Source organism: Podarcis gaigeae (assembly GCF_964106915.1).
Source record: "Podarcis gaigeae genome assembly, chromosome: 10".
In the NCBI taxonomy this organism is placed as follows: Eukaryota; Metazoa; Chordata; class Lepidosauria; order Squamata; family Lacertidae; genus Podarcis; species Podarcis gaigeae.
In genome coordinates, this window is record NC_139686.1 from 4,358,567 (window position 1) to 4,384,729 (window position 26,163).

The 26,163-nt window shown below is 49.4% G+C and overlaps 3 protein-coding genes across 3 annotated transcripts in view; 1 reads left to right on the forward strand and 2 right to left on the reverse strand.

Moving 5' to 3' along the window:
* Positions 1-26,163, forward strand: part of LOC310826053 (interferon-induced protein with tetratricopeptide repeats 5-like) — a 202,848-nt gene that overhangs the window by 53,022 nt on the left and 123,663 nt on the right. The gene's annotated exons all lie outside the window — the stretch shown is intronic.
* Positions 7,415-11,586, reverse strand: LOC310826098 (interferon-induced protein with tetratricopeptide repeats 5-like). The gene is made up of 2 exons (XM_083700678.1): positions 11,399-11,586; positions 7,415-8,990 (listed from the first exon to the last, which is right to left on the reverse strand). The coding sequence occupies exons 1-2, from the start codon at positions 11,401-11,403 to the stop codon at positions 7,619-7,621; spliced, it is 1,377 nt and encodes a 458-aa protein (XP_083556804.1). The 5' UTR covers positions 11,404-11,586; the 3' UTR covers positions 7,415-7,618.
* On the reverse strand, positions 18,091-24,896 carry SPMIP1 (sperm microtubule inner protein 1). Its single transcript, XM_083699574.1, has 2 exons — positions 24,315-24,896; positions 18,091-18,265 (listed from the first exon to the last, which is right to left on the reverse strand). Exons 1-2 carry the CDS (start codon positions 24,775-24,777, stop codon positions 18,156-18,158), a joined length of 573 nt encoding a protein of 190 aa, XP_083555700.1. The 5' UTR covers positions 24,778-24,896; the 3' UTR covers positions 18,091-18,155.

Genomic DNA, 26,163 nt, shown 5'->3' on the forward strand with positions numbered 1-26,163 from the left:
AAGGACTACAAAATGGGGAAGGTTTGATACAGGTCAGCCATAATCCCTTGAGCATACCGGCACATCCACAGGAGCCCTGCCCAGTTGCTATGCCAACCCTGATGGTCCTAGACAGAAGACAATCAAGATCACAAAGAACTTGCATATGGGAGTGGATTCAGCATGGACTGGAACAAAGGACAATGATCAGATCTTCCCTCAGGGGGCAGGAAACTGCGACTACCTTTTGTCTTCTGAAAATGACTCATGAGGAGGGGGGAGAAGGGAATCAGCCAGGTGACAGGACACTCAGGTTACCACCACAACTCCTCCCTCAACCCTCGTTTTTGTGATGTAGTTGTGATGTAGTCTTAGGGGTGTAGTTTGGGGGATTAGTAACCGATAAAAGTTGGGGTCTTCTTTTGTTCTGGGCTTCCATTTTGCTTCATCTTGTTGTGGGTGGGAGTCCTGTTGCGACAGTATTCAATAAAGGCCAAGCCTACAGTCTGCTGTTTTGCTCCAGGTTATCCTGGTTGGTGTCTTTGTTTTTGTCCAAGGGAGCCCTCGGATTTTCCCATTAACACAATGCTTTGATGACGCGGAAAAGGGGTTGCGACCTCACCTGGTGAACAGCCGTCTGCAGCTGGGCCTTGTCTGCCACCGTCCGGAACAGGCCAGGCTGGAGGCGCCGCAGATCCCCAAGGCCCCAGCCGCCCAAACCGGACCCTCGTGTATCCATCCGGCGAGCCGGTCTGCTCCTGCAATGGGAGAAAGATGGAGCCAGCCTCTCACTGTGACCAGTTAGAAAGCTGCACTACAGAGACCACAGCATAGCCACCATGGCTGGTAGCCATCGATAGGCCTCCTAGCCAGGACCCAGGTACGTACCCTGCAATTTCCGGGCGCTCCAGGACGCAGGTGGAGGCTGGGGGGAGAGCCAGGAGCTGCTTTGGGCCAGCCGAGGTGGCACAAGTTCCAGGCAGTGCAATGCTCACCGCAAGATCTCTATTATTCATGGAGCGCCCTGGTGCCTTTGTCTGTTGTTATATGAGATGCTCTAAACACCACAAGACGGTGGAGCCAGGAAGGCGGAAAGGAGATCCAGCTTGCATTCAGAAGCCACATAATCCCTTTTCTGCATTTGCAAGAAATCGATCTTTCAGCACGGCAGCCCTTTGGAACTCACCGCCTATTGATATCAGGCAGGTCCCTGCACTATATTCTCTTTCTTTCTTTCTTTCTTTCTTTCTTTCTTTCTTCCTTCCTTCCTTCCTTCCTTCCTTCCTTCCTTCCTTCCTTCCCTCCTCCCTCCCTCCCTCCCTCCCTCTTCCTTCCTACCTTCCTTCCTCTTTCTTTCTTTCTTTCTTTCTTTCTTTCTCCTGCCAGAAATATTCTTTATTAGTCCTTCCTGCCCAGATGTTTGGAGAGTTGCTGTGGGTCTTCATCTGCTTATTTCGTGAAATTTCATGAAATTTGCATGCCGCTCGATTGTCGGAAACCTCCGAGAGGTTTAGAAGAAGGTAAAGAACCCAGAAGAATTGGATTAAACACGCTGTTAAAACATGCAGAAGCCACGATTTTCCCGCACGTGGTGGTCTGGTAAGAAAGTGAGGGTATTTGGGGGGGGGGGCAATGAAATAGGATGAGATAAAGAAAAAAAAAGATGTTTAAAGTGATCACACACACAAAAAAAGAACCCTGAAGCTTTTCTACAAGGGACAGAAATTCCAAAAAAAGATTCTTATGCAGCTGAAGCAGCCAGGATTCATTACACCCAGAAACGGAAAGATGAAGGTGTGGGGGGGGGGGGGGAGAGGCACTGATGTAGAATAGGATGTCCCTATTTTTATCAGAGGAATGTTGGCAGGTCTGTGTTTGTCACCTGCTCCTCACGAGGGGCTGGCACGTAGCCGCTGCTTCACTTCATAAGAGCATCCGAAGATCTGTCTGGTTGCAGGATCAGGCCCAAAGTGGGGAGCTCACAAGCAGGGAATGAGCAGGAGAACCCCCACTTTCCTCGTGTCTCAAACCCCTACCTCGTGGAAGTGTCAAGTTGGAGGGGATCCGAGGGTCATCTAGTCCAAACCCGGCAATTAAACCACACATGACCGGTGTTTGCCCTTGCGGGTGACAAAACTGTTCCTTTGCTGGAAGAAAAGCAACTTTGTGAGCAGAGAGCCCTTTCTCTTGTGAGTTTCCTCTTATAGGTTTCAGTTTCCATTTCCCCGGAACGAATTTGCATTTCTCAAGCACTCTCTGCAGTCCTTGCACAGAAGCTGCAACGTCCCAGCTATGGCCAGGCTGACTCTGGGGGGAAAGAGAATATCTCCTTGGCGGAAGAAGCCTTAGAAATGGTCCTGGGGGAAGGCAGAACGAAGGAAGCCAGCGTCCATTTCCCCGAATCCTGCTTCTGTTCGGTTGGGAAGGAGTGTGTCTGTTCTCTGAGCCACAGGGTCCCAATCCCAGATTATTTCCTACTTTTCAGACTGAGGAGAGAGCCAAGGTGAGCCTGAGGGTTCCTCTGCCTGATATAACTGGAAGCCTATTTTGGACCGTTCAAAGAACTATTATAATATGACGAATTTGCAAGCAGGATTTGAACAACAGAGATTATTGTGTTATGATTTGGATACAAGAGTGAAGACAGGGGGCAGCAATGGGGAGGGAGGGAAAACATCACAGAAAATGGAAGGGGAAGTTGATAATATGCTCTATTAGTACAGTGGTACCTCGGGTTACGGGACGTGGGTGGCGCTGTGAGCTAAACCACAGAGCCTGGGTCTTGCCGATCAGAAGGTCAGTGGTTCGAATCCTCGCAATGGGGTGAGCTCCCGTTGCTCGGTCCCTGCTCCTGCCAACCTAGCAGTTTGAAAGCACGTCAAAGTGCAAGTAGATAAATAGGTACCGCTCCGGCGGGAAGGGAAACGGCGTTTCCGTGCGCTGCTCTGGTTCGCCAGAAGCGGCTCAGACATGCTGGCCACATGACCCGGAAGCTGTACGCCGGCTCCCTCGGCCAGTAAAGCAAGATGAGCGCCGCAACCCCAGAGTCGGCCAGGACTGGACCTAATGGTCAGGGGTCCCTTTACCTTTACCTTGTGTTATGAACGCTTCAGGTTACAGACGCTTCAGGTTACAGACTCTGCTAACCCAGAAATAGTACCTCAGGTTAAGAACTTTGCTTCAGAATGAGAACAGAAATCGTGCGGCGGTGACACAGCGGCAGCAGGAGGCCCTATTAGGTAAAGTGGTGCTTCAGGTTAAGAACAGTTTCAGGTTAAGAACGGACCTCCAGAACGAATTAAGTTCTTAACCCGAGGTACCACTGTGTTGAAGAAAAAAATGGTTATGTAACTTTATTTGGAATTTGTGGGAGTTTCATGAAATATATTCCAAAAAATAAAAATGAAAAATAAAACCACTTTTGACTTTTGAGTTGCGGTGATGGACTCTCCTTCCTTGGAGGTTTTTGAGCAGAGGTTGGCTGGCCCTCTGTCAAGGATTCTTTAGCTGAGATTCCTGCAATGCAGCCGGGGGTTGGATTGGATGACCCTCCAGGTCCCTTCTGACTCTTAAGATTCTACGATTCTAAGCATCTGAGTTGGCTTGGTTATAGCAGGGGCCGGAAAAAGTACAGCGAAGGCACCGCCTGCTTGGTGTCAAGTGGCAGGGAGTTCCAATCGTGTAACAGTTTGTGAATTTCCAATTCATCTTTCAAAAAATGCAACATCGATGGTATCTAACACCATGGAAACTTTCAAAAATGTATAAAAATGTGTCAAGTAATTGTTGGAGATGCGGAGACTCAGGAACATTCTACCATATGCGGTGGACATGTAGAAAAATGCAGGTATTCTGGGAGAGTATACATGCAGAACTGCAAAAAATGCTAAAGATCTCTTTCAATAAAAAACCAGAGGCCTAGCTCCTGGAAATAACAGATTTGGATATTCCACAAAAGAGGAAGGGTATCTTTTTATATGCGACGGTGGCAGCAAGTTTTGATCGCAGCAAAATGGAAGAGTAATGTAATCCCTCTATACAAGATTGGATCCAAAAGCTGACAGAATATGCCGAATTAGATAGTCTATCAGAAAAAATAAAGAATAAATCAAAACAGGAATTTGTTTCTAAATGGGAGGTTTTCAAAGAATATCTGAAAAATAAATATAGTAGTTTAAATTCTGTTACAGCATTCAAGGAACTTCAGTAATAGTTGCTAGGTAGATAGAAGAAATTAGATTTATTGAGAATAAGTTTAATTATGAAAAAAATGTGTATTGGCAATAAGTAACATGAATTTGAAATATGGAATAGACGGGAAGTTGGGTCGTTAGTGTTAAGACCAATAGATGTTTTATTGTTTGCCAAAAAAATTATGTGTCTATGGTTATTTTTGTAATTTGTGTGTAATTTGGTATTTGTGTTTTTTTGTGTGTGTTTTTTCTTGTTGTATAAATATTTTCAAAAAGTGGCAGGGAGTTCCACAGTCCCCTGTAACAGGGCCCATTCCACCTACTGAAGCGGTCAAATGGGCTCTGATAGGTTTGGGCAACCACATAGGCAAACGTGCATCAATGGCTGTTCCAGAAGAAGACTGCTGGCTGGGTGGCAGTTTCCTGGAAAAGCCCCCCCTTTCCTAAAGGTTAGGTTCTGTAGCCTTCTTTGACTTTACCGACTTGTGGTGTCTGCGTTGCTCCCGGGAGGGAGAAAGGAAGTCAAATGACACCGAGGTTGATTCAGAGAAAGAGTTTATTCTGCTCTCTGGATAGCAGAAGGCACTTGCGTGATCAGTTCACAGCAAGTCCAAAGAAATAGGAAATTTCATGCAGTATATATATCCTCCAGGCACCCTCTCCCCCCTTCCCCAGGAATCCAGCCTTGTAAGTTCATACACGTAAGTTGACATCCATGACCATAAACAGATATTCCTGTTCCGGTACTCTTGACCATAAAAGGTTGTTCCTGTTCCTATACTCTTATCTTGGGGCAGGAGGTCACCAACTCTAAGAACATTCCTGGCACCGTTTCTGGGTCTCTTGTCAGACTTGACAAGGTCTGTGTGTCTTTTTGTGGTCAGGATGTAAGATAAGACCCAGACGTGCCATCCCTGCTCCACGGAACTGGCAAGGCCATCCATTGCAGTCACAGACTGATAAAGGAGAGGGCTTTGAGCACTTGGTTTATACAGCTGGCTTTATAAGTTTATACATTGACTCAAGAGCTCAAGTTAATGCATTTTAGGAATGCTCCCTTGGAGGAGGAAAAATGTGGATTTTGGGTCCCGTTTCAGACTGACTGCACCGAAACCCATTCCTTCAGTTGCCTGGTCTACAAACCCAGGTGGGATGAGAGGAACCACGAGGAACAGGGTGGTCCTCAACTTGGAATTTAAAATCTGGCCAGCGGGTCGGGAGCCTCCCTCACCAGCTCCCCCCTGCCCAAATTCATCCTCCCGCCTGATCCCTCTGGAGATTCCAGCATCCTTCGCCTGCTCTCCTGTCAAAGGCACAGGAGCCCTGTCATGATATTACTTGTCAGTCTCCCTCCCTCACACTTTCAAGGCACCTCTGGGAGCTTATTTCATCCTTGAAATAGAAAGGAATGCAAAACAGCACTCTCCCCGCTTGAGATTGTGGGATGTGATCCAGGAGAGGCAGTCAAGTACAATATTCCTGGGATGCCAAGGGATGTTTGGTCCAACCAGTCGAAACTTCCTCTTCCTCCTGGCTGGAGCATCCTTCCTTTTGCATGTGATAGAAGGTGGGTGTGGCCTCACCTGTCCAGGTAACAAAAGGACGAGTCACGCGGCACACCTCCCTCTTTTTGACTTCCTTCTGCGTTTGACCAGTTTTTAGCTAGGACTGCAGAAGCGCTGGGATTATTCCCCCATATGGGGTAGATCCACATGTACCTATTTGTAACCCAATCTGCATTCAGGAATCCAACTGTGAACCGATGTGAGTAAACTTCTCTTACTGACTTTGAATAAGTTTGTGGCGTCTTTATTCTTTTAAGAGGAATTCAAGGGCATTTACCAGGAACGTACAATCTTAGACAGACTGAATTGTATAATAGTGAGAGGCTCACACGAGCCTGCAACCAGCTATCTGCTGTGCATGTAAAAAGGGGGGTGTAACTCTGCTACATAAAGAAACTTGCCAGCCCAAGTTAGGAAGGATGTTAATAAACCAGCCACTTTGGGCAGCTTCCAACAAAATATTAAAATACAGTGGTCTGTTAAACATTAAAAGCTTCCCTAAACAGGGCTGCCTTCAGATGTCTTCTAAAAATCTGGTAGTTGTTCTCTTTGACATCTGGTGGGAGGGCGTTCCACAGGGCGGGCGCCACTACCGAGAAGGCCCTCTGCCTGGTTCCCTGTAACTTGGCTTTTCGCAGCGTGGGAACCGCCAGAAGGCCCTCGGTGCTGGACCTCAGTGTCCAGGCAGAATGATGGGGGTGGAGATGCTCCTTACCAGGAACGTACAATTCAATCTGAGAGGCTCACACGAGCCTGCGACCAGCTATCTGCTGTGCATGTATAAAAGGTGAACGTAAACTCTGCTAAGTAAAGGAACTTGCTAGTGCAAGTTAGGAAGGATATGAATAAACAATATATCCTCTCCTGCCACCCTGAACGTTTCCAAAATCATCCGGCACCGCACGACTCTGCTGAAGGTTTCCTGCTTCTCTTTCAGCCTTGCTGAAATCTGCAGGTGCAGAGCAAGACGATGGCAGGCTTGAGACTGGCGCTGGGAAACTTCCCAAAGAGTGGCTCTCTTCCCAAGTTCTCGTTTGTGTTTGTTCTGCAGCTGAGACACGGAAGAGTCTCAGCCACGCACCACCTGTGGCATTTCGACCCCTGAAGTGTGTCTTATGAATGTCCAGCTCACTTCTGCAATTAATTGGAAGGGACCCAAAGGCTAATCTGTTTCAACCCCCGGCAATTCCTACTTGGCTTTAAACTGTTTGCAATATTGTGCAATGCCATCTTTCGATATATTAATAACTTGAATGGTTGCAACCCGCCCTGGGACCTTAGGGTGACGGGCCAGCAATATGTGGTTACCATAATCTTAATACTGTTACGTGGCACCCAAAGCTCTGAGCAGAGCGATATCCCGGGGCTCAGTTTCCTTGGAACAGACAACAGTGGAGACCGTGGTGTCTTTAGGGTATATGGTTTATTTGCAGAACATATATACAACCTGAGCCCTGGATGGAGGGGCTCGCAGACTTAAGACCCCCAAAGGTCGTGCTTCTTCCATACTGACAGCCTTGGAATCGAGCGAAAAACAAACTGATCATTGCACTGAACTCCAACAATGGAAACCTCCGTTAGATTTTAACCCTTGCCAGATCCAGGACTTTCCGCCTGCAACTAAAAATAATAATAGTAATAGTAATAAAAGCAATGCAACTTCTAGAAACAACTACACAGATAAACACAGCTGGAAGCTTTTTCTCTCTCCTTTAGTGCGGGGAGGGGAATGCAAAGAAACTTTATGGAAACCAGCTTTTCCCCAGCAAAAACTGCTGGAGGTCCAGGGGCTCAGAGGCTGCAGGAAGAATCTTCTCCAAAACTGGAAGGAAAGAGCCACAACCCCCTGCCTCTTTGCGAGTGTGTGAGTGTGGAGGTCCTTCACTGCTGGGCCCTGCCGTTCCCTCGCCACGAACCCCATCGCTGTTGACTTGTAGCCTGAAGCCCTGTTTCTTTAAGGAAGCTGTAGACAGCGCTCGCTTGGTCTATTTCTCCGTCTTCCCTGAACATCCTCGCCAGCCCCTTCAGGCGAATTTCCAGCTGCTTCCTCTCAAGGGAGTGGTCTCCAGGGATCCTGGCAGCTGCCTGGTACATCTCCAGGGCCTTGCTCTTCATCCCCTTCTTGTGGAGGAGGAAGTCCCCCCAGTGCATGTAGATGGACTGCTGGCATCTCTTGCTGGCTCCCGGGAGATCCTCCATCAGGTTCAGGTAGATCTCTTCCTCGTAAGCCGGCGACCTCTCACCGTAAGCTTTTGCCATCTTCAGCTGGGTGAAGATGGAGAAAGGATCCATCTCCAGAGAGCGCTTGAAGCTCTCAATGGCAGCCTCGACGGCTTCTTCTCTGACATCGCCTGGAGAGTGCTCCAACAACTGTAGGTAGCACATGCCAAGGTCGTAGTGTAGGAGATGGTAGCCAGGATCTAGGGGGATGGCCTTCTTCAGAATGGAAATGGCCTTCTTCAGAATGGAAATGGTACAAGGAATGGGTTGCTGCTTGTACAGCTTGGAGACGATTCGGAGGACTTCGGGGTTCACGCTCTCCCGGGCAACATCGTCCGCAAGGAAGAGCGCTCTTTCCGTGTCCACCGCCGTAAGTGTCTGAGCCAAATAAGCTTTGGCTTCGTAGTTCTGCGGCTGGCGGGCGACGACTTCTTCCAGCAACTTCTGGGCTTCTTCCCGTTTTTTGGCAGTCCTGGAATGAGTGTAGGAGGCATAAACGGAGATGGCCAGTCCGGCCTGGAACTCCTCGTTGGACTCTTCCGCTTCCAGCGCCTTCCGGAAACATTCTGCGGCCTCGTCCCCATTCCGGAAGCCCCCGGCCAGGAGCGACCAGCCTTTCTGAGCGTGGATTTCGGGGATCATCGCAGAGTAGGCCTCTGGGCTGGCCAAGGACCGGCAGATGTCATGGATGCGTCCCAGGTAGAGGTCCACCATGTCGTAATTGACCAGGCGGTAGTAGACCCAGGCGTAGTTGCCATAGGTCACCAGGGCCTGGCGGGAGAAGTTGGAGGGGTGGTCCCTCTTCAGAGCCCCCTCTGCTTCTCGGAGGCTATCCAGGGCCTCCTCGTGGTTCCCCTGGAAGTCCTGGAGGTAGGCCCTCATGGCCAGGTAGGCCCCTCGGTTGCGGTGCGGGGTGTGCTGGGCCAGCGGGGCCAGGGTCTGCAGGATGTGCAAGGCATCCACCTTGTCCTTGATCTCGAAGTCCCAGGTGAAGTGGCACTGCAGGCTCTCCAGCTTCGTCCTCAGAGGTCGGCTGCAGAGGGAAGAGGCAGGGAGGGAGGGAGGGAGAACGAGAAAGGGTGAGGGACACTCTTGAGAGGATATACAGTCGTACCTCGGGTTACATATGCTTCAGGTTACAGACTCCACTAACCCAGAAATAGTACCTCGGGTTAAGAACTTTGCTTCAGGATGAGCACAGAAATTGCAAGGTGGCGGCAGCAGGAGGCCCCATTAGCTAAAGTGGTGCTTCAGGTTAAGGACAGTTTCAGGTTAAGAACGGACCTCACCTCCAGAACAAATTAAGTACTTTACCCGAGGTACCACTCTACAGTCGTACCTCAGCTCCCGAACGCCTTGGGAGTTGAACGTTTTAGCTCCCGAACGATCGAAAACGGGAAGCGAGCGTTCTGGTTTTCCAGCGTTCTTCCTGCAGCCGATTGGAAGCAGCACTCTGATAGTCGAATGTTTTGGATGTCAAAAAGACTTCCGGAACGGATTCTGTTCCAAGGTACGACTATACAGAATTGGGGGGAAATGTTTAAAAGTACCTTTTTAAAAAAACACCAGAGTCCTTTTTGTTGAGGATAATTCAGAGGGAAATTCCTAGGTATCAAAAAAGGCTATTTATGTATGCTACAACCGCAACCTGTGTTTTGCTTGCCCAAATATGGAAAATGAGCAAAGTCTCAAATAAAGGAGAATGGCAACTTAAATAAAGTTACCAGATTTTTTTCAATGAATCCGGAGACACTTTTCAATTTCCTACTAGATAGATGGATTGTGTCATGGGACTGATTTGTAAATCCAGGGACGTCTGCTAACCTTAAACTTAAATTTATGGAATACACACAGCTTGCAGATTTGACATGCAAAATAACAGAACAGGAAGAGTATACGTTTAGAGAAGGCTGGGAAATATTTACTGATTATGTGGGTGAAAATTGTGTACAGCTGAAAAGGGTGGCAGCCTTATGATAAATTCAACAGTGCAAATAAGTTTTGATGGTGTAACAATGGAATACGGAATGGTTTAGGTCATTCACAATATGCAGGGATGTACAGTAGGCAAAATGAACCACGGAAAGAGAGGAAGGGAAGTCATTGATCTGAGATGGTTTAAATGAATACCTTGAAACATAAATTAGAAAAATCTAATAAAACTATAAATAAAAAGAGAGAAAGGGTGAAGGAGTGCTGTGGGCAGGCAGTTCTTTGCTCAAAAGGGCCAGGGGAGATTAAGGATTTAGACTTGGGCATCACTGGAATGTGCCAAAAAAGGAAGGGTCACACCTGTTGCCCCGCCCACCTTTACCCCCAGGCCCCACCCACTTTTTATCCCTAGGCCCCGCCTGCTTTACCCCTAGGCCCCGCCCACCGAAGCAGGTGCTTCCTCCTACTCCCTAGATTTGCCCATAGAGTGTCAGTATAAAAGCTCCATCGGGTTGTGGGTTCGAGCCCCACTTTGCATTGCAGGGGGGTGGACTAGATGACCCATGGGTCCCTTCCAACTCTACAGTTCCACGATCCTATCTCCAGCCCTCCCTGCAGATGCCAGCAGGGGACCACAAGATTTTAGAGTTATTCCTTTAGCTGAGATTCCTGCCTTGCAGGGGCTTGGACTAGATGACTCTGGGGGTCCCTTCCAACGCCACAATTCTATGATCTCCAGTGCCAGAGGCAGCCTGCCTCCGAGACTGTGCGCACACCACCCTTCAAAGCACATTTAAAGTGTGCACGCACTGCCAGAACCCTGGGGACTGAAGGATGCTTGGAAATGCCGTTCTGATGTGTAAACTGCAGTTAACAGGGTTCTTGGGGGGGGGGGGCTTCAGGGAAACACGGGGGGGGGGTTCCTCAGTACAGTAGCACCTCCGGTTAAGTACTTAATTCGTTCCAGAGGTCCGTTTTTAATCTGACACTGTTCTTAACCTGAAGCACCACTTTAGCTAATAGGGCCTCCCACTGCTCTGCTGCCGCACCGCCGGAGCACAATTTCTGTTCTCATCCTGAAGCAAAGTTCTTAACCTGAAGCACTATTTCTGGGTTAGTGGAGTCTGTAACCTGAAGCGTATGTAACCCGAGGTACCACTGTACTGTGAATGTGGTACACCACGAGGTGCGCGGCTCCCCATATGCTTAAGTCATCTAGTCCAGCCCTGAGATCTTCTGCATGCAAAGCAGGTGCTCTAACCACTGAGCCACAGCTGCCGCTCTCCTGATGTCGCAGGACTCCCGTTGCCCTTGCCCTTGGCCATGCTGGCTGCCGAAGCTGGGGTCCAACAACACCCAACTTGCATTGCCGGGGGCCAGGCTATGGGGTGGGCGTTTCCCTCCCATCTCTCCCCTTCTAGGATTCTAACTCCTGCAGCACAAAATGCAGAACGGGAGGTCTTTAAGCCGGAGGAGTCAGATCTCTACGCAGGAGGAGTCCCTGCTTACCTCATTTTTCCTTTTCCAGAGAGGAGGCTGAATTTCGCAGGAAGCGAACTTTCCCTCGCCAGCGGTCCAGCAGGATGCAGGATGCTACCTCCCTCTGCAAACTTTTGCCTCGCTCTCTCAGATTATATAAGCAAGGCAGTGAGCTCACTCGGACAGAATAGAAACCGAAACTCAAAAGAGAGATCCGTTTCCTGTTTGTGGAGAGGAATGTTGCTTGGCTGCTTGCAAAGCCCTCAAGCGCAACATTTTATTTTAATTTACCCCCCCCCCCAAGCGCAACATTTTTGCCCCCCACTCGCGGAAATGAATAAATCAGGGTTTAAACGAGGGCCATACTGCAAAATTGTATCTTGGCTCTCCCCTGCAATCGATGCAAAGCTCCTCCCGGCTCGTTTTGCTCTCCATCCTTGCCTGCTCGCGCCCAGTCCGCTCCCCGATTCCCCCGCGCCTCCCGCTCTCCTCCCCATCCTGATCCCATGTCCACAAGGTCGGGAGGGATCCTCGATCCACCCTTGCAAGGTCTCTTCTGCTCGGCAGGGCAGCATCTGAGCCAAACAGTTGTCTCTGCGAGGCTTTGCAGAATTAGCTGTTGTTGTTTAGTCGTGTCCAACTCTTCGTGACTCCCTGGACCAGAGCACGCCAGGCACTCCTGTCTTCCACTGCCTCCCTCATGCTGGTAGCTTCGACAACACTGTCCCACCATCTCGTCCTCTGTCGTCCCCTTCTCCTTGTGCCCTCCATCTTTCCCAACATCAGGGTCTTTTCCAGGGAATCTTCTCTTCTCATGAGGTGGCCAAAGTATGGGAGCCTCAGCTTCAAGATCTGTCCTTCCAGTGAGCACTCAGGGCTGGTTTCCTTCAGAATGGACAGGTTTGATCTTTTTGCAGTCCATGGGACCCTCAAGAGTCTCCTCCAGCACCAGAATTCAAAAGTATCCATTCTTCGGCGATCAGCCTTCTTTATGGTCCAGCTCTCACTTCCATACATCACTACTGGGAAAACCATAGCTTGAACTATACAGACCTTTGTTGGCAAGGTGATGTCTCTGCTTTTTAAGATGCTGTCTAGGTTTGTCACTGCTTTTCTCCCAAGAAGCAGGCATCTTTTAATTTCATGACTGCTGTCACCATCTGCAGCGATCATGGAGCCCAAGAAAGTAAAATCTCTCACTGCCTCCATTTCTTCCCCTTCTACTTGCCAGGAGGTGATGGGCCCAGTGGCCATGAGCTTTGTTTTTTTGATGTTGAGCTTCAGACCATATTTTGCGCTCTCCTCTTTCACCCTCATTAAAAGGTTCTTTTATTCCTCCTCACTTTCTGCCATCAAGGTTGTGTCATCTGCATATCTGAGGTTACTGATATTTCTGGTTTCTCTTTTTCTCCCGATTCCAAGCATGTCTACTTGGAAGTAAGCCCCAGGCTGGCCACGGAGGAGAAACCTGCAAAGGGGGGAAGGGGAGAGGCTCCAAAGGCCAGGGGCATGGCTGCGTTCCTGGAACAGAGCACCCAGACAAGGGTGCCCACCTTGGGGCTGAAAACCAGGCAGGTGATGGTCCAAGCCGGCAAAAGGCCTCCTTGATTCTCCATTTGCAGTGCAGCACCTTAAAGCTGCCTGGGCTGGAGGATGGAGTTTTGTGGCATTGGAGTAAGTGTGCTAAGTTTTTAAATGAACCCCTTTGCAAATAAAGGTTTGTGGTGCTGTAGTCTAAAGTTAACCACCGAGCCTCTTAGACTTGCCGATCGGAAGGTTGGCGGTTCGAATCCCCGTGGCGGGGTGAGCTTCCGTTGCTCTGCTCCAGCTCCTGCCAACCTAGCAGTTCGAAAGCACGCCAGCGCAAGTAGATAAATAGGTACCACTCCGGCAGGAAGGTAAATGGCATTTCCATACCTCTGGTTTCCGTCACGGTGTTCCATTGCGCCAGAAGCGGTTTAGTCATGCTGGCCACACGACTTGGAAAGCTCTCTGTTCTAAGAATTCTAAGATCTCAAATATAAATTAAACATTCATAAATGTGCAAGGCAAACACATATATAAGTATATGAACCACATGTCTGAAATAGTACAGGAGAGCAATTCTGAAGCCATTTGGACTCTCCCAATGACCTCAGAGGAACGTGGGTGGAGCTGTGGGTTAAACCACAGAGCCTAGGACTTGCCGATCAGAAGGTCAGCGGTTTGAATCCCTGCAACGGGGTGAGCTCCCGTTGCTCGGTCCCTGCTCCTGCCCACCTAGCAGTTCGAAAGCACGTCAAAGTGCAAGGAGATAAATAGGTACCGCTCCGGCAGGAAGGTAAAAGGCGTTTCCATGCGCTGCTCTGGTTCGCCAGAAGTGGCTTAGTCCTGCTGGCCACATGACCCGGAAGCTGTACGCCGGGTCCCTCGGCCAGTAAAGCGAGATGAGCACCCCAACCCGGAGTCGGTCACTACTGACCTTGTGGCGCTCATCTTGCTTTACTGGCTGACTAAGCAGAGCAGGAGCAGGAGAACCCCCACTTTCCTCGTGTCTCAAACCCCTACCTCGTGGAAGTGTCAAGTTGGAGGGGACCCGAGGGTCATCTAGTCCAAACCCGGCAATTAAACCACACATGACCGGTGTTTGCCCTTGCGGGTGACAAAACTGTTCCTTTGCTGGAAGAAAAGCAACTTTGTGAGCAGAGAGCCCTTTCTCTTGTGAGTTTCCTCTTATAGGTTTCAGTTTCCATTTCCCCGGAACGAATTTGCATTTCTCAAGCACTCTCTGCAGTCCTTGCACAGAAGCTGCAACGTCCCAGCTATGGCCAGGCTGACTCTGGGGGGAAAGAGAATATCTCCTTGGCGGAAGAAGCCTTAGAAATGGTCCTGAGGGAAGGCAGAACGAAGGAAGCCAGCGTCCACTTCCCCGAATCCTGCTTCTGTTCGGTTGGGAGGGAGTGTGCCTCTTCTCTGAGCCACAGGGTCCCAATTCCAGATTATTTCCTCCTTCTCAGACTGAGGAGAGAGCCAAGCAGGGCCTGAGGGTTCCTCTGCCTGATAGAACTGGAAGCCTATTTCGGACCGTTCAAAGAACTATTATAATATGTTCTATAATAATATAGCCTAGGACTTGCCGATCAGAAGGTCGGCGGTTCGAATCCCCGCGACGGGGTGAGCTCCCGTTGCTCGGTCCCTGCTCCTGCCAACCTAGCAGTTCGGAAGCACAAAAGTTCAAGTAGATAAATAGGTACTGCTCTGGCGGGAAGGTAAACGTCGTTTCTGTGTGCTGCTCTGGTTCGCCAGAAGCAGCTTAGTTATGCTGGCCACGTGACCCGGAAGCTGTACGCCAGCTCCCTCGGCCAGTAAAGCGAAATGAGCTCCGCAACCCCAGAGTCAGTCACAACTGGACCTAATGGTCAGGGGTCCCTTTACCTTTATGACTTCCCTTGATCCAGACACTAGACTTCTGTTGATACAGCCTAGAATGGCATTAGCCATTTTTGCTGCTGCATCACACTGTGGGCTCATGTTCAGCTTGTGGTCCACCAAGACCCCCAGATCATTTTCACATGTACTGCTAGTAAGCCAGGTGTCCCCCGTCCTATATTTGTGCATCTGGTTCTTCCTGCTTAAAGGCTGAACCTGACATTTGCCCCTACAGAAATTCATTTTGTTCAATTTGGCCCACTTCTCCAAGCTGTGAAGGTCACCTTGTTCCCCCTTTTCTCTGCCATCTCTAGGCCCAAGCAGAAAACACCTCTGTGCCAGAGAGATCCTTTTTTATTCATCCAGTGGAGCGATGGCAAATACCCTTTTCCACAATACATCCAGACTGCGCCTCCCCACGGGGAGATTTGGTTACAACCAGAGGGAGATTTGGGTGTGGTGGGTCTCCTGTGGAAGATCTTCCCATTCTGATCTCCACCAAAACCCATTGGCCAGTGGCACCGCCAGTCATCAATGGCACGTAGAAAGGCATAAATGAGGAATGCGCTTGGCTTGCGCAATCAGTGCGCACAGAAACCACCAAGCAAGTTCTAGGAGGAAACTGACCAGGTAGAATAAATCCTGCAACTGAGACATTTTTGGGGGTTGTACATAATTTATTCTGGCTTTACGATTCAAGCATTTGGCTTGATTTTTTCGAGGGAGTGGAGAAGGCACAGAAGGAAGTCAGTGAGGACTAGAACCATGCTTCAAAATGAAGGCTGGAATTCTCACCTGTGGAAGATCTTCCCATTCTGGTCTCCACCAAAACCCATTGGCCGATGGCAATGTCAGTCATCAATGGCATGTTAGAAAGGCATCAGTGAGGACTAGGGTTGTGCTTCGCCCAGTTCTCTAATGTTGAGGTCATTTTTTAACCCCGATTCTGTCTTGTGCGGCATTAGCTCCCCCTCCCAGTTTGCAGCCCCCCCCCCAAATCTGAGAAACATTCTCTCTCTTCATTCATCCGAGTTATTTAGAAAGAAGGGGGCCCAAAACCCATTGGCCAATGGCAGTGTCAGTCAGCATTGGCACTTAGAAAAGCATCAATAGACCTCAAATATTCCTCTGCGGGAAAGGAGACAAATGGGGAAAGCCTTCCCATTGTCTTTTTGCTTACAAATCCAGTCTTAAGGGCATATTTGCGTATGCATAGGGTGAGCCTGTGGATTCAGGAACTAAAATATTAACCATCACAAAAGGATGAGCAGGCTGCCCAGGCAATGCAATCAGTGACCATTATCAGGTATCCCGGCAAACAGGATTTTTGCTGAAGACCACCTCCTTCTATGATTAAAAAGAAAAAATTAAAAAAAATGGCCAGTAGTACCTTAGGGACCAACTAAGTTGTTCTGGATATAAGATTTCATGTGCATGTTCTGTTATACCCAGAACAACTTCACCTTGCCAACAAAGGTCCGTATAGTTAAATCCATGGTTTTCCCAGTAGTGATGTGAGAGCTGGACCATAAAGAAGGCTGATCGCCGAAGAATGGATGCTTTTGAATTCTGGTGATGGAGGAGACTCTTGAGAGTCCCATGGACTGCAAGAAGACCAAACCTCTCCATTCTGAAGGAAATCAGCCCTGAGTGCTCACTGGAAGGTCAGATCCTGAAGCTGAGGCTCCAAGACTTTGGCCACCTCATGAGAAGAGAAGACTCACTGGAAAAGACCCTGATGTTGGGAACAAGGAGGGCACAAGGAGAAGGGGACAACAGAGGACGAGATGGCGGGACAGTGTTCTCGAAGCTACCAGCATGAGTTCGACCAAACTGTGGGAGGCAGTGGAAGACAGGAGGGCCTGGTGTGCTCTGGTCCAGGGAGTCACAAAGAGTCGGTCACAACTAAAAAACAACAACATGCTACTGGATAATTTTTTTATTTTGGGGGGAAGGATTCTGCAGACCATCACGGTTACCTACCTGAATCCTTCTATGATGCATTTATGATGTTTTGGGGGGAGATCTTGGGCTACAGGGTGGGCAATTTCAAAAGTCTATATAAGGACTTGCGCACTATTCTTCAGGGTTCCTGTGTGCAGTGAGAGGGGAACCCTGTTTCAACAGATTAATAAAGATCAGGCTTACTAGCTGCTTTGCTTCTCAAATATACTCTGGTTGGTCTCTGTTATTCCCGTCTACCGATAGAAAACCAGCATAAGGACTCTATACGGGCTCTTGGATACCCCATGCTATGGTGTCCAGACTTTTTTCAAAGAGGGCCAGATTTGATGAATTGAAGGGCTGTGAGGGCCGGCAAAAGTTGTTGACCTTTCTTTAGGATTTAAGTTGTTGAGGTTCTTTTAGGCTTTTACCCCAGGAAATAAACTGTCACAGGGGCCGGGCCAGATTAAACCGACTTGCGGGCCAAATTAGGCCCCCAAAATGGACTTTGGATATGCCTGCAAAGGGAAAAGGAGCAGGTTTTTTCGTATAACACCTATGCATTAATTTTATCATTTCACCTTGTTTTGAGTCTTTTCTTTTTCTCATTAACAATCAAGCGGCGTGTAAATTTTATGGAACAAATACATTTTTTAAAAGTGTTCACCCTACAATGGGTGGGGAAGCCCAGCCAGATGGGCAGGGTATAAGAAGAAGAGGAGGAGTTTGGATTTGATATCCCGCTTTTCACTCCCTTTAAGGGGTCTCAAAGCGGCTAACATTCTCCTTTCCCTTCCTCCCCCACAACAAACACTCTGTGAGGTGAGTGGGGCTGAGAGACTTCAGAGAAGTGTGAGCAGCTGCATGTGGAGGAGCAGGGACGCAAACCCGGTTCCCCAGATTACCCGGTTTCCCAGACCACCGCTCTTAACCACTACACCACACTGGCTATAAGAAATAAAATGATTGTTTATTATTATTATTATTATTCTGAATGCAATGAAAATAATGGATCCTACCCGACCAGCCATCAACACAGGTGTCTATGGTGTTAAAGCTACTCAGCAGTTTGCAACTCTTAACACCCAATCTGGCTTTTTAAAAAAATATAAAAAAAAACCTCTGGGTTTGATCTCAAGCACTTACGTTGAATAAACGTGGTATCTTGCGCTCAGGCTGAAGGGAACAATTGCTCTTCCGCAAGCTGCACTAGGCTCCGCCCTCTTCCCACAGAACCCACAGGCTCCGCCCTCTGCCCCGCCCCCAAACCCCAACAGGCTCCTCCCCCAGCCATATCAGTCAAGGATGCCCTTGGCCCCGCCCATTCTCCAGGTGTTTGGAAATCAAGGAAAGGCACCAGAGAAGGAGACTCGAGTGATAAAACATGTAGAGCTTTGTTTGCAAGCGCGAAGCCGGGGGAGCAGGCCGGTCTCGCTCAGAGGGCCACGTCGCGCGGGTGGAGCAGGGAGAAGGCGCCGTTCTTGCGGAAGAAGCTGTCGATGCGGCACTTGGGGGTGGGGGCGATGTGGCTGGTGGCCAGTTTCCCTGGGGAGACACAAAAGGGTCAGGGTGAAGAACAGCAGAGCCACCTGCAGGATCAGGCCAGAGAGTGGCCCACCTACTCTAGTGTCTAATAATAATAATAATAATAATAATAATAATAATAATAGAAAACTTTAGCAACTTAACTTCAAATACAATGCAAAATATACAAAACAACTTCCCAGCCTTACCTCTGGGGTATCTTTTTATCCCACCTTTGTTCTGCTGCACTGTATGGTGGAATCTACACCCATCTTTTTTTAAAAAAAAATATGCTGCAAAAATGCTTTTTTAAAAAAACCACAACGTTTCGAAAAATACATTAAATTTGGCATAGCTCGCCACCGCCATCCGGTGTCACATTCGTGTATTGCACTTTGCAATGCTTTTAAAACGTTTCATTTGTAGCCGTAAGTCCTGCCAAACTAAATCTAATACGTATTTCCTCTAACGCATCTCTTGTCATTTTCAATCGGCTGCTCATAATTCAAATCCTGCCCATGATTTCACTTGGTTTATAGTTCTTTCCCAAATATTCTGAGAAGGGTTTCTACTCTTCAACACAGAGTTCGTCGTTTTGATTTCTCCTTCCCGGCGTTTGCCAATTCTGCAGAGCCCATTAGCTTTGCAACCTTTCCTCTTTAGTTGTGTCATCTTCTTCCTTCCAATTCTGCGCCTATAGGATTCTGGCGGCTGTTGTTGCGTACATAAATAGTTTGATCATATTCTTTGGTACGTTTGTCCCCAATATCCCCAGAAGAAAAGCTTCAGGCTTTGGAGAATTGCCAATTTTAACATCTCAGCACCCAGTGTCAGGAGTTCAGCCTACACTCAAGTAGGAGGACCCTGGCAGAGACACCTGTCCAACTGGCATGCTCTCTCCCTCCTGGTCATTCGTTTGGGAGCTTCAAAAGCTTTCTTCTGCCCAAACATCACAGCGACCGATGCCAACAGACATTGGCACACTTAGGGATCTGCAGAGTCTTCACAGCTTGCGTAACAGACCTCAGCAACTCAGCATTTTGGCTAATCTACTTTGTTTACATATAAACACACACGGAGCACTGCAACATGGCTCCCTCTCTCTCTAGCATCAGACAGCAAAGAGAAAAAGCACAATAGTCCCACTTCACGGAACACGGTAACACAAACATCTTGTCTCTGTCACTTCCCACTCTGTGGGGTCAAAACATATACCATCATGTGATAGACAACAATCCAATGACTGCAATCACAGAGCAGGAATTCTAACGGCCAGCTCCCACAGGGGCTGATGAGATGCCCCCCAAGGGAAACCTGCAAGCAGGATTTGAGCACAAGAGCAACTCTCCCGTCCTGCAGTGTCCGGCAGTTCAGAAACTGTGTAGGCAGAGCATGGTCTGTTAGAATTCCTGCTCCATGATTGCAGTCATGGGATTGTTGTCTTTCACCTGATGGTATATGTTTTGACTCCACAGAGGGGGGAGTGGCGGAGAACAGCATTGGCCTTTTTTGCTGCTGCATCACACTGTTGCCTCAAGTTCAGCTTGTGGTCCACCAAGACCTCTAGATCTTTTTCCCGTGTTCTGCTAGTGAGCCGGGTGTCCCCCGTCCTATATTTGTGCATCTGGTTCTTCCAGCCTAACTTCAGAACCTTGCATTTGTCCCTATGGATCGGTCCCGCTTTGGCCAAGCCCAGCTGTAGCCAACCGCTCTCCTGATGTTCTTCTGTCCCCTCCCATCCGCCCTGCCAGGTTCTCTAGAATAGCTGCTGCATCACTCTGTGAGCTCATGTTCAGCTTGTGGTCTGCTAAGACCCCAAAATTTCTGTGGAGGCAGCCCAGAAAAGCAACATGACATTGCTGCGCAACCCAAAGCCAATTTCCGCCCACTAGTCTTTTCCAGGGGGCACCTAGGACTCCCGTCCTCTCTCAGCAGCTGTAAGGAATGATATGGTTTGAATGGACCTAATGTGCTGGTCCAGGGGGGGGGGAAGGTTACCGTGGGGCGAGGTCCAGGACCTGAGTTGAGGGTCAGCAGACAGTCCTCCTCGGGTGATGCGGGGTCCACAGTGGGAAGCCAGGCAAGGACAGGAACTCTGGGGGAAAGGACTGGATGCTGGCCGAAACAGCTCATCAACGACGTTGCTCCCGCAATCTGGGACCGGGCTGACTGGCCTTTATCTTCTCTGAGGCCAGGGGCGGTCCCGGCCCCCAGGAGACCCGCCTCTCCTGGCCTTAAGGCGAGCACTCCTCCTGGGAGAAACCAGTTCCCTTCGCCTCTCAGCCCTGCACCTCTGCAGTTCAGGAGAGGCTGAAGGGTTACTGGGCCCAGGGGGAGACTCACCTGCAGGCACTGAGTCCTCAACCACCTCTGGAGCCAGAGTGGAATCACCTGGTGCCTGCTCCTGAGGATCCGGCACAGGTGCAGGCTCTTCAGCATCAAGGCCCTGCCCCAGTTCAGCCGGCCCTGGAGGCAGGGACTCCTGTGCAGGCTGGGATTCCTCCGGTTCAGCCTCTGAATCGGATTCCCAGGCCATCAAACCTAAAATGATTGAAGACCACCAACACAAAATGGATGCTGTTGATGAACTAATAACGAACTGTGTTGGTCAAAGAGCCAATGGAATGTGCATGTTCCGGCCAAGTGAACGGTACACGCAAGGAAGCATAAAGACTGACTATACTACACTAGTTGCAAACAATGAGTGTTGAAACATGCCAAAAGCTACTCAACGCTAGCTCCGAGCAATGAGTGTTGTGATTTGCCAAGAACAGGCCAAGGACAAAGGACCTCTTGTTATTAAATATGCCAAGAAAAAAAGCCCACCAAGAACTCTGGCCAATATAAGTTTCAGCAGTGGGAGGAGTCCCTACTCCCAAATCAATACAGTGGTGCCTCGCAAGATGAAATTAATCCATTCCGTGAGGCTCTTCGTATAGCGGTTTTTTCGTCTTGCGAAGCAAGCCCATTAACAGCTTAGCGGATTAGCGCTATTAGCAGTTTAGCGGCTTTTAGCGGATCAGCTGTTAAGCGGCCTATCAGCGGATCAGCTGTTAAGTGGCTTAGCGGCTTAGGAAAAGGGGGGAGGGGAAAAAACCCGCAGGAACTCGCAAGACATTTCGTCTTGCGAAGCAAGCCCATAGGGAAATTCATTTTGCGAAGCGCCTCCAAAACGGAAAACCCTTTCGTCTAGCGGGTTTTCCGTCTTGCGAGGCGTTCGTCTTGTGGGGCACCACTGTAGCCAATAATTCGTTACAGCATTTGAGAGGATAAGTTATAAAACATCTAAATTCTAAATTATCATAAGTTATAATAATTTAGAATTTAAATGTATTTTTGTATAATGTTTGATACTTCCAGCTGATGAAGGTGAATACATCGAAACAGGGCCCTGTCCTGGTTTCTGATCCATAATTTGACTTCTGACTTCTGCTTAATGATTGAAACTAAGACCTTCACGTCGAATCTGACTATGGACTAGCATGAACTTATCTCTATTCATAAACTCTTATATCTAATGCTCTAGCAAATGACTGTGTTATACATATCCTTATGAGTTTGAGTTTGTAATCTCCATCTGAGTTAATAATCCTTGTCAGAATACATACTTTTGAATGGATTAGTTTTTGTTACAATTGACTATCGATTTGTGAGTAGGGACCCCTCCCACTGCTGAAAATTCCATTGCCCTGAGTTCTTGGTGTGCTTTTTTCAAGGACGAAGGACTGCCAAGAACATGCCAAGGAGCAAGGATCGCCAAGACTCAGAAGAGCAGCAGGAAGAGTATATAAGAAGAGACTTTTCAGACTGCTTGCGCTTTCCTAGGGTACAGGGCGTCTCATATATGTTAAACAACAGATAAAAGAACCTATTTGGTCATATAACAGAGCCAACTCCTATGCGCTGAGGTCCCTTTGCCCCCTCAATGAAATATTTCAGGGGGTTGACCCCCCCAAAGCTTATGGACATTGCCTTTCAAATGGGTGTTTGCCACATCATGGGATCAATTGTGCAGGGTAGGGTTTACCCCCCGATATTTAATTTATCCGAAAGCAGCAGCACCCCTCCCGCACCCCCTCGGTTGGCCCTGTGGGTTAAACCACAGAGCCTAGGGCTTGCCGATCGGAAGGTCAGCAGTTCGAATCCCCATGAAGAGGTGAGCTCCCGTTGCTCAGTCCCTGCTCCTGCCAACATAGCAGTTCGAAAGTGCAAGTAGATAAACAGGTACTGCTCCAGAAGGAAGGAAACGGTGTTTCCATGTGCTGCTCTGGTTCGCCAGAAGCGGTTTAGTCATGCTGGCCATTGTTATGTCATTTATCAATTTATCGAAGGGAAACGATATTTCTCCTTCCAGTGTTTCAGTATCAGTCTTTTTGCAGATGTGAAGACATGGAAAATGCATTTATGTTGACTGATTGCCAGGTCCCATATATTCGGTATATAGTTAAGAGGATCTGAAATTATTAGCACTTTCCCCACCATGATATTTATATACCCTAATACTTCCCCCAGGGACGCGGGTGGCGCTGTGGTCTAAACTACAGAGCCAAGGACTTGCCGATCAGAAGGTCAGCAGTTCAAATCCCTGCAACAGGGTGAGCTCCCATTGCTCGGTCCCTGCTCCTGCCAACCTAGCAGTTCCAAAGCACAAAGTGCAAGTAGATAAATAGGTACCACTCTGGCGGGAAGGTAAACGGTGTTTCCGTGCTGTCAGGGGCTCAGGAGCAGAGGCACAGGAGAGGGAGGAACTGGAGAGCGAGGGGGAGGAATCCGAAGGGAGCGTAGGCGGTGACAGTGATCAGAGGGATTCCATGAGCCTCTCCAGCGAATCGGAAGATTCACAGAAGGGAGCGCCGATGGCCAGGGGAAGGGGGGTGCCAAGGGGGAAACCCCAGAAGGAAGGGGCCAGCGGGGACTCCCAGAGCAGCAGTTGGAAATCAGGACCAACTTCCCCACCAGAGCGCAGTGGGGGGGAGGAGTCCCAGGCATCGGGACCAGTGTTCTCACTACCAGCGAGAGGAGATGAGTCAGGATTGGCCACGCCTCCATCGGAGAGCGGGGGAACGGTCAAGAGGAAAGTTACCGGCTGGGCGCGTGCGCCAAGTTCAAATGTACAGGCAAGCGGCACAGCAGGCAGCCCGGATAGGGAACCAGGTCCTAAAGCCCGCCAGAAGGAGGGGCAAGACTCAGGGGGGTCAGCGTCAGAAGAGTCCAGAAAGGAGGAAACCCCAGGGGGCAGAAGGACCCAGAGGAGGAAAGAACAACGGAAGAGGTGGAGTAAGGCTAGAGTCTTAAACTGGTGTCTAAGAGGCGGAGACTCAGATGGAGCTTCGCTGGTCTAAGCTCTAAGACGTAGAGTTGCACGCTGCGGTTTGGAAATGGAAACTAATCTTCAATAAAGACTTTTATATGTTATTACTGGCTGGCGTTGGTCCTCTGTGAGCTGGGACCTAGAGGCAACTCTGAAACGTGCGCTGCTCTGGTTCACCAGAAGCGGTTTAGTCATGCTGGCCACATGACCTGGAAAAACTGTCTGTGGACAAATGCGGCTCCCTCATCCAGTAAAATGAGATGAGCGCCGCAACCCCAAAGTCGTCCGCGACTGGACCTAATGGTCAGGGGTCCCTTTACCTTTTACCTTTTAGCAGCAACCCTCCCGCACCCCCTCGGTTGGTGCCATGGGTTAAACCACAGAGCCTCTTGGGCTTGCTGATCAGAAGGTTGGCAGTTCAAATCCCCGCGATGGGGTGAGCTCCCATTGCTCTGTTCCACTTCTGCCAACCTAGCAGTTCGAAAGCACGTCAAAGTGCAAATAGATAAATAGGTACCACTCCGGCGGGAAGGTAAACGCCGTTTCTGTGCGCTGCTCTGGTTTCGCCAGAAGCGGTTTAGTCATGCTGGCCACATGACCTGGAAAAACTGTCTGCAGAAGCGGACAAACGCCGGCTCCCTCAGCCAGCAAAGCGAGATGAGCGCCGCAACCCCAGAGTCGGCCACAACTGGACCTAACGGTCAGGGGTCCCTTCACCTTTTAGCAGCACCCCTCCCGCACCCCCTCGCTCCCACTCACCCATCTGCCAGCCATAGTTGAAGTTGGTGGTGACAGGAAATGTGTATTTGTCCTCCGGGTTCAAGAGCAGGCGCAGCTTCAGGTAGCGCTTGCGCCCTTCGTCCTCGTGCGAGATGCCCTGGTATAAGAGGTTGCGCAGCTCGCGGGGCGCAGGCCTCATTTCCATCTCCAGGATCGCGGCGTCCACCCCGGTCAGGTCTCGCTCCCGCGCCAGCCCTACGGGGGCTGCTGTGAGAGACGGGATGGGGCGCTGGGGGGTTACGTCCAGTGGGGCCGGCTTGACGGAGGGGAGCCGTAAGGTGTTGTCCACAGCCTTCTTCCGACGCTCCCTCTGCGCCTGCTGCTTGGCCTTCACGATGGCGCCGTACTTCTGGTGCCAGCGGTAGCGCATCACGAGCTCTTTGTTGTACTCCTCCTTCCAGAAGTTCTGCTGTAGGGTGTCCATGTTCAGCGGCCGCGCCATGGCTGGCTAAGGGATCTGCGGGCAGTGCCCAGGACTGTCCTCGATGCCACAAGCCGACCGGTGAGCCAGAGTCAGGGTGCCAGGGGTGGGCATCCCTGGGGAGACCTTCTTGGGGTAGGCAGCGCCTCACAGATGCTTCAAGCAGCCCCTTGTGATGTCATGGGTCTCCCCAGCCTCCTGCCAAAGGCATTGGTGGGGGGCAAAGGGATCCTCAGCGGTGGCCCAGCTATGCCCTTATCCAGCTATGCCCTTAGCCTAACTCAGGGGTAGGCAACCTAAGGCCCCGGGGGCCAGATGCAGCCCAATCACCTTCTCAATCTGGCCCACGGATGGTGCGGGAATCAGCGTGTTTTTACATGAGTAGAATGTGTGCTTTTATTTCAAATGCATCTCTGGGTTATTTGTGGGGCCTGCCTGGTGTTTTTACATGAGTAGAATGTGTGCTTTTATTTAAAGTGCATCTCTGGGTTATCTGTGGGGTCTGCCTGGTGTTTTTATATGAGTAGAATGTGTGCTTTTATTTAAAGTGCATCTCTGGGTTATCTGTGGGGTCTGCCTGGTGTTTTTACATGAGTAGAATGTGTGCTTTTATTTAAAATGCATCAAAATATAGCCTGGCCCCCCAAATGGTCTGAGGGATGGTGGACCAGCCCATGACTGAAAAAGGTTGCTGATCCCTGGCCTAACTCCTGTTGTTGGTGCTCTGGTAACCTTATTATTATTATTATTATTACTACTACTACTACTACTATTATTTTATATAGAATGCACACACAACAATACAACTTCTTGTTGTTGTTGTTTAGTCATTTAGTCATGCCCGCCTCTTTGTGACCCCCTGGACCAGAGCACGCCAGGCACTCCTGTCTTCCACTGCCTCCCACAGTTTGGACAAACTCATGCTGGTAGCTTCAAGAACACTGTCCCACCATCTCGTCCTCTGTCGTCCCCTTCTCCTTGTACAACTACAAGCATTCAAATACAGTGGTAACTCGGGTTACAGACACTTCAGGTTACAGACTCCGCTAACCCAGAAATATTACCTCAGGTTAAGAACTATGCTTCAGGAGGCAGTGGAAGACAGGAATGCCTGGTGTGCTCCGGTCCAGGGGGTCACGAAGAGGCGGACACGACTAAACAACAACATTTTAAAGCAGCATTCGAACACGGTTTGGCATGGAGTCTACTAGTTTCAAACAGTGACTGTTGCTTCTTGCATCCCTGTACCACACTCAAATCAGCGCCTGAATTAGCTTGTCGATAGCCGTAGTCTGCAGCACAGAGGCGACTTTTGCATATTGCCACCAATTCTCAATGGGGAATTCCCTGCCAATCAAGTACCGTATTTTTTGCTCTATAAGACTCACTTTTTCCCTCCTAAAAAGT

Excerpts from the sequence above, each read along its gene's own strand:
- SPMIP1 (XM_083699574.1), bottom strand. The coding sequence starts at position 24,777 with ATGGCGCGGCCGCTGAACATGGACACCCTACAGCAGAACTTCTGGAAG. Across the intron at positions 18,266-24,314 it reads CAACTATGGCTGGCAGATGG|GGAAACTGGCCACCAGCCAC; the intron begins GTGAGTGGGAGC and ends GTGTCTCCCCAG.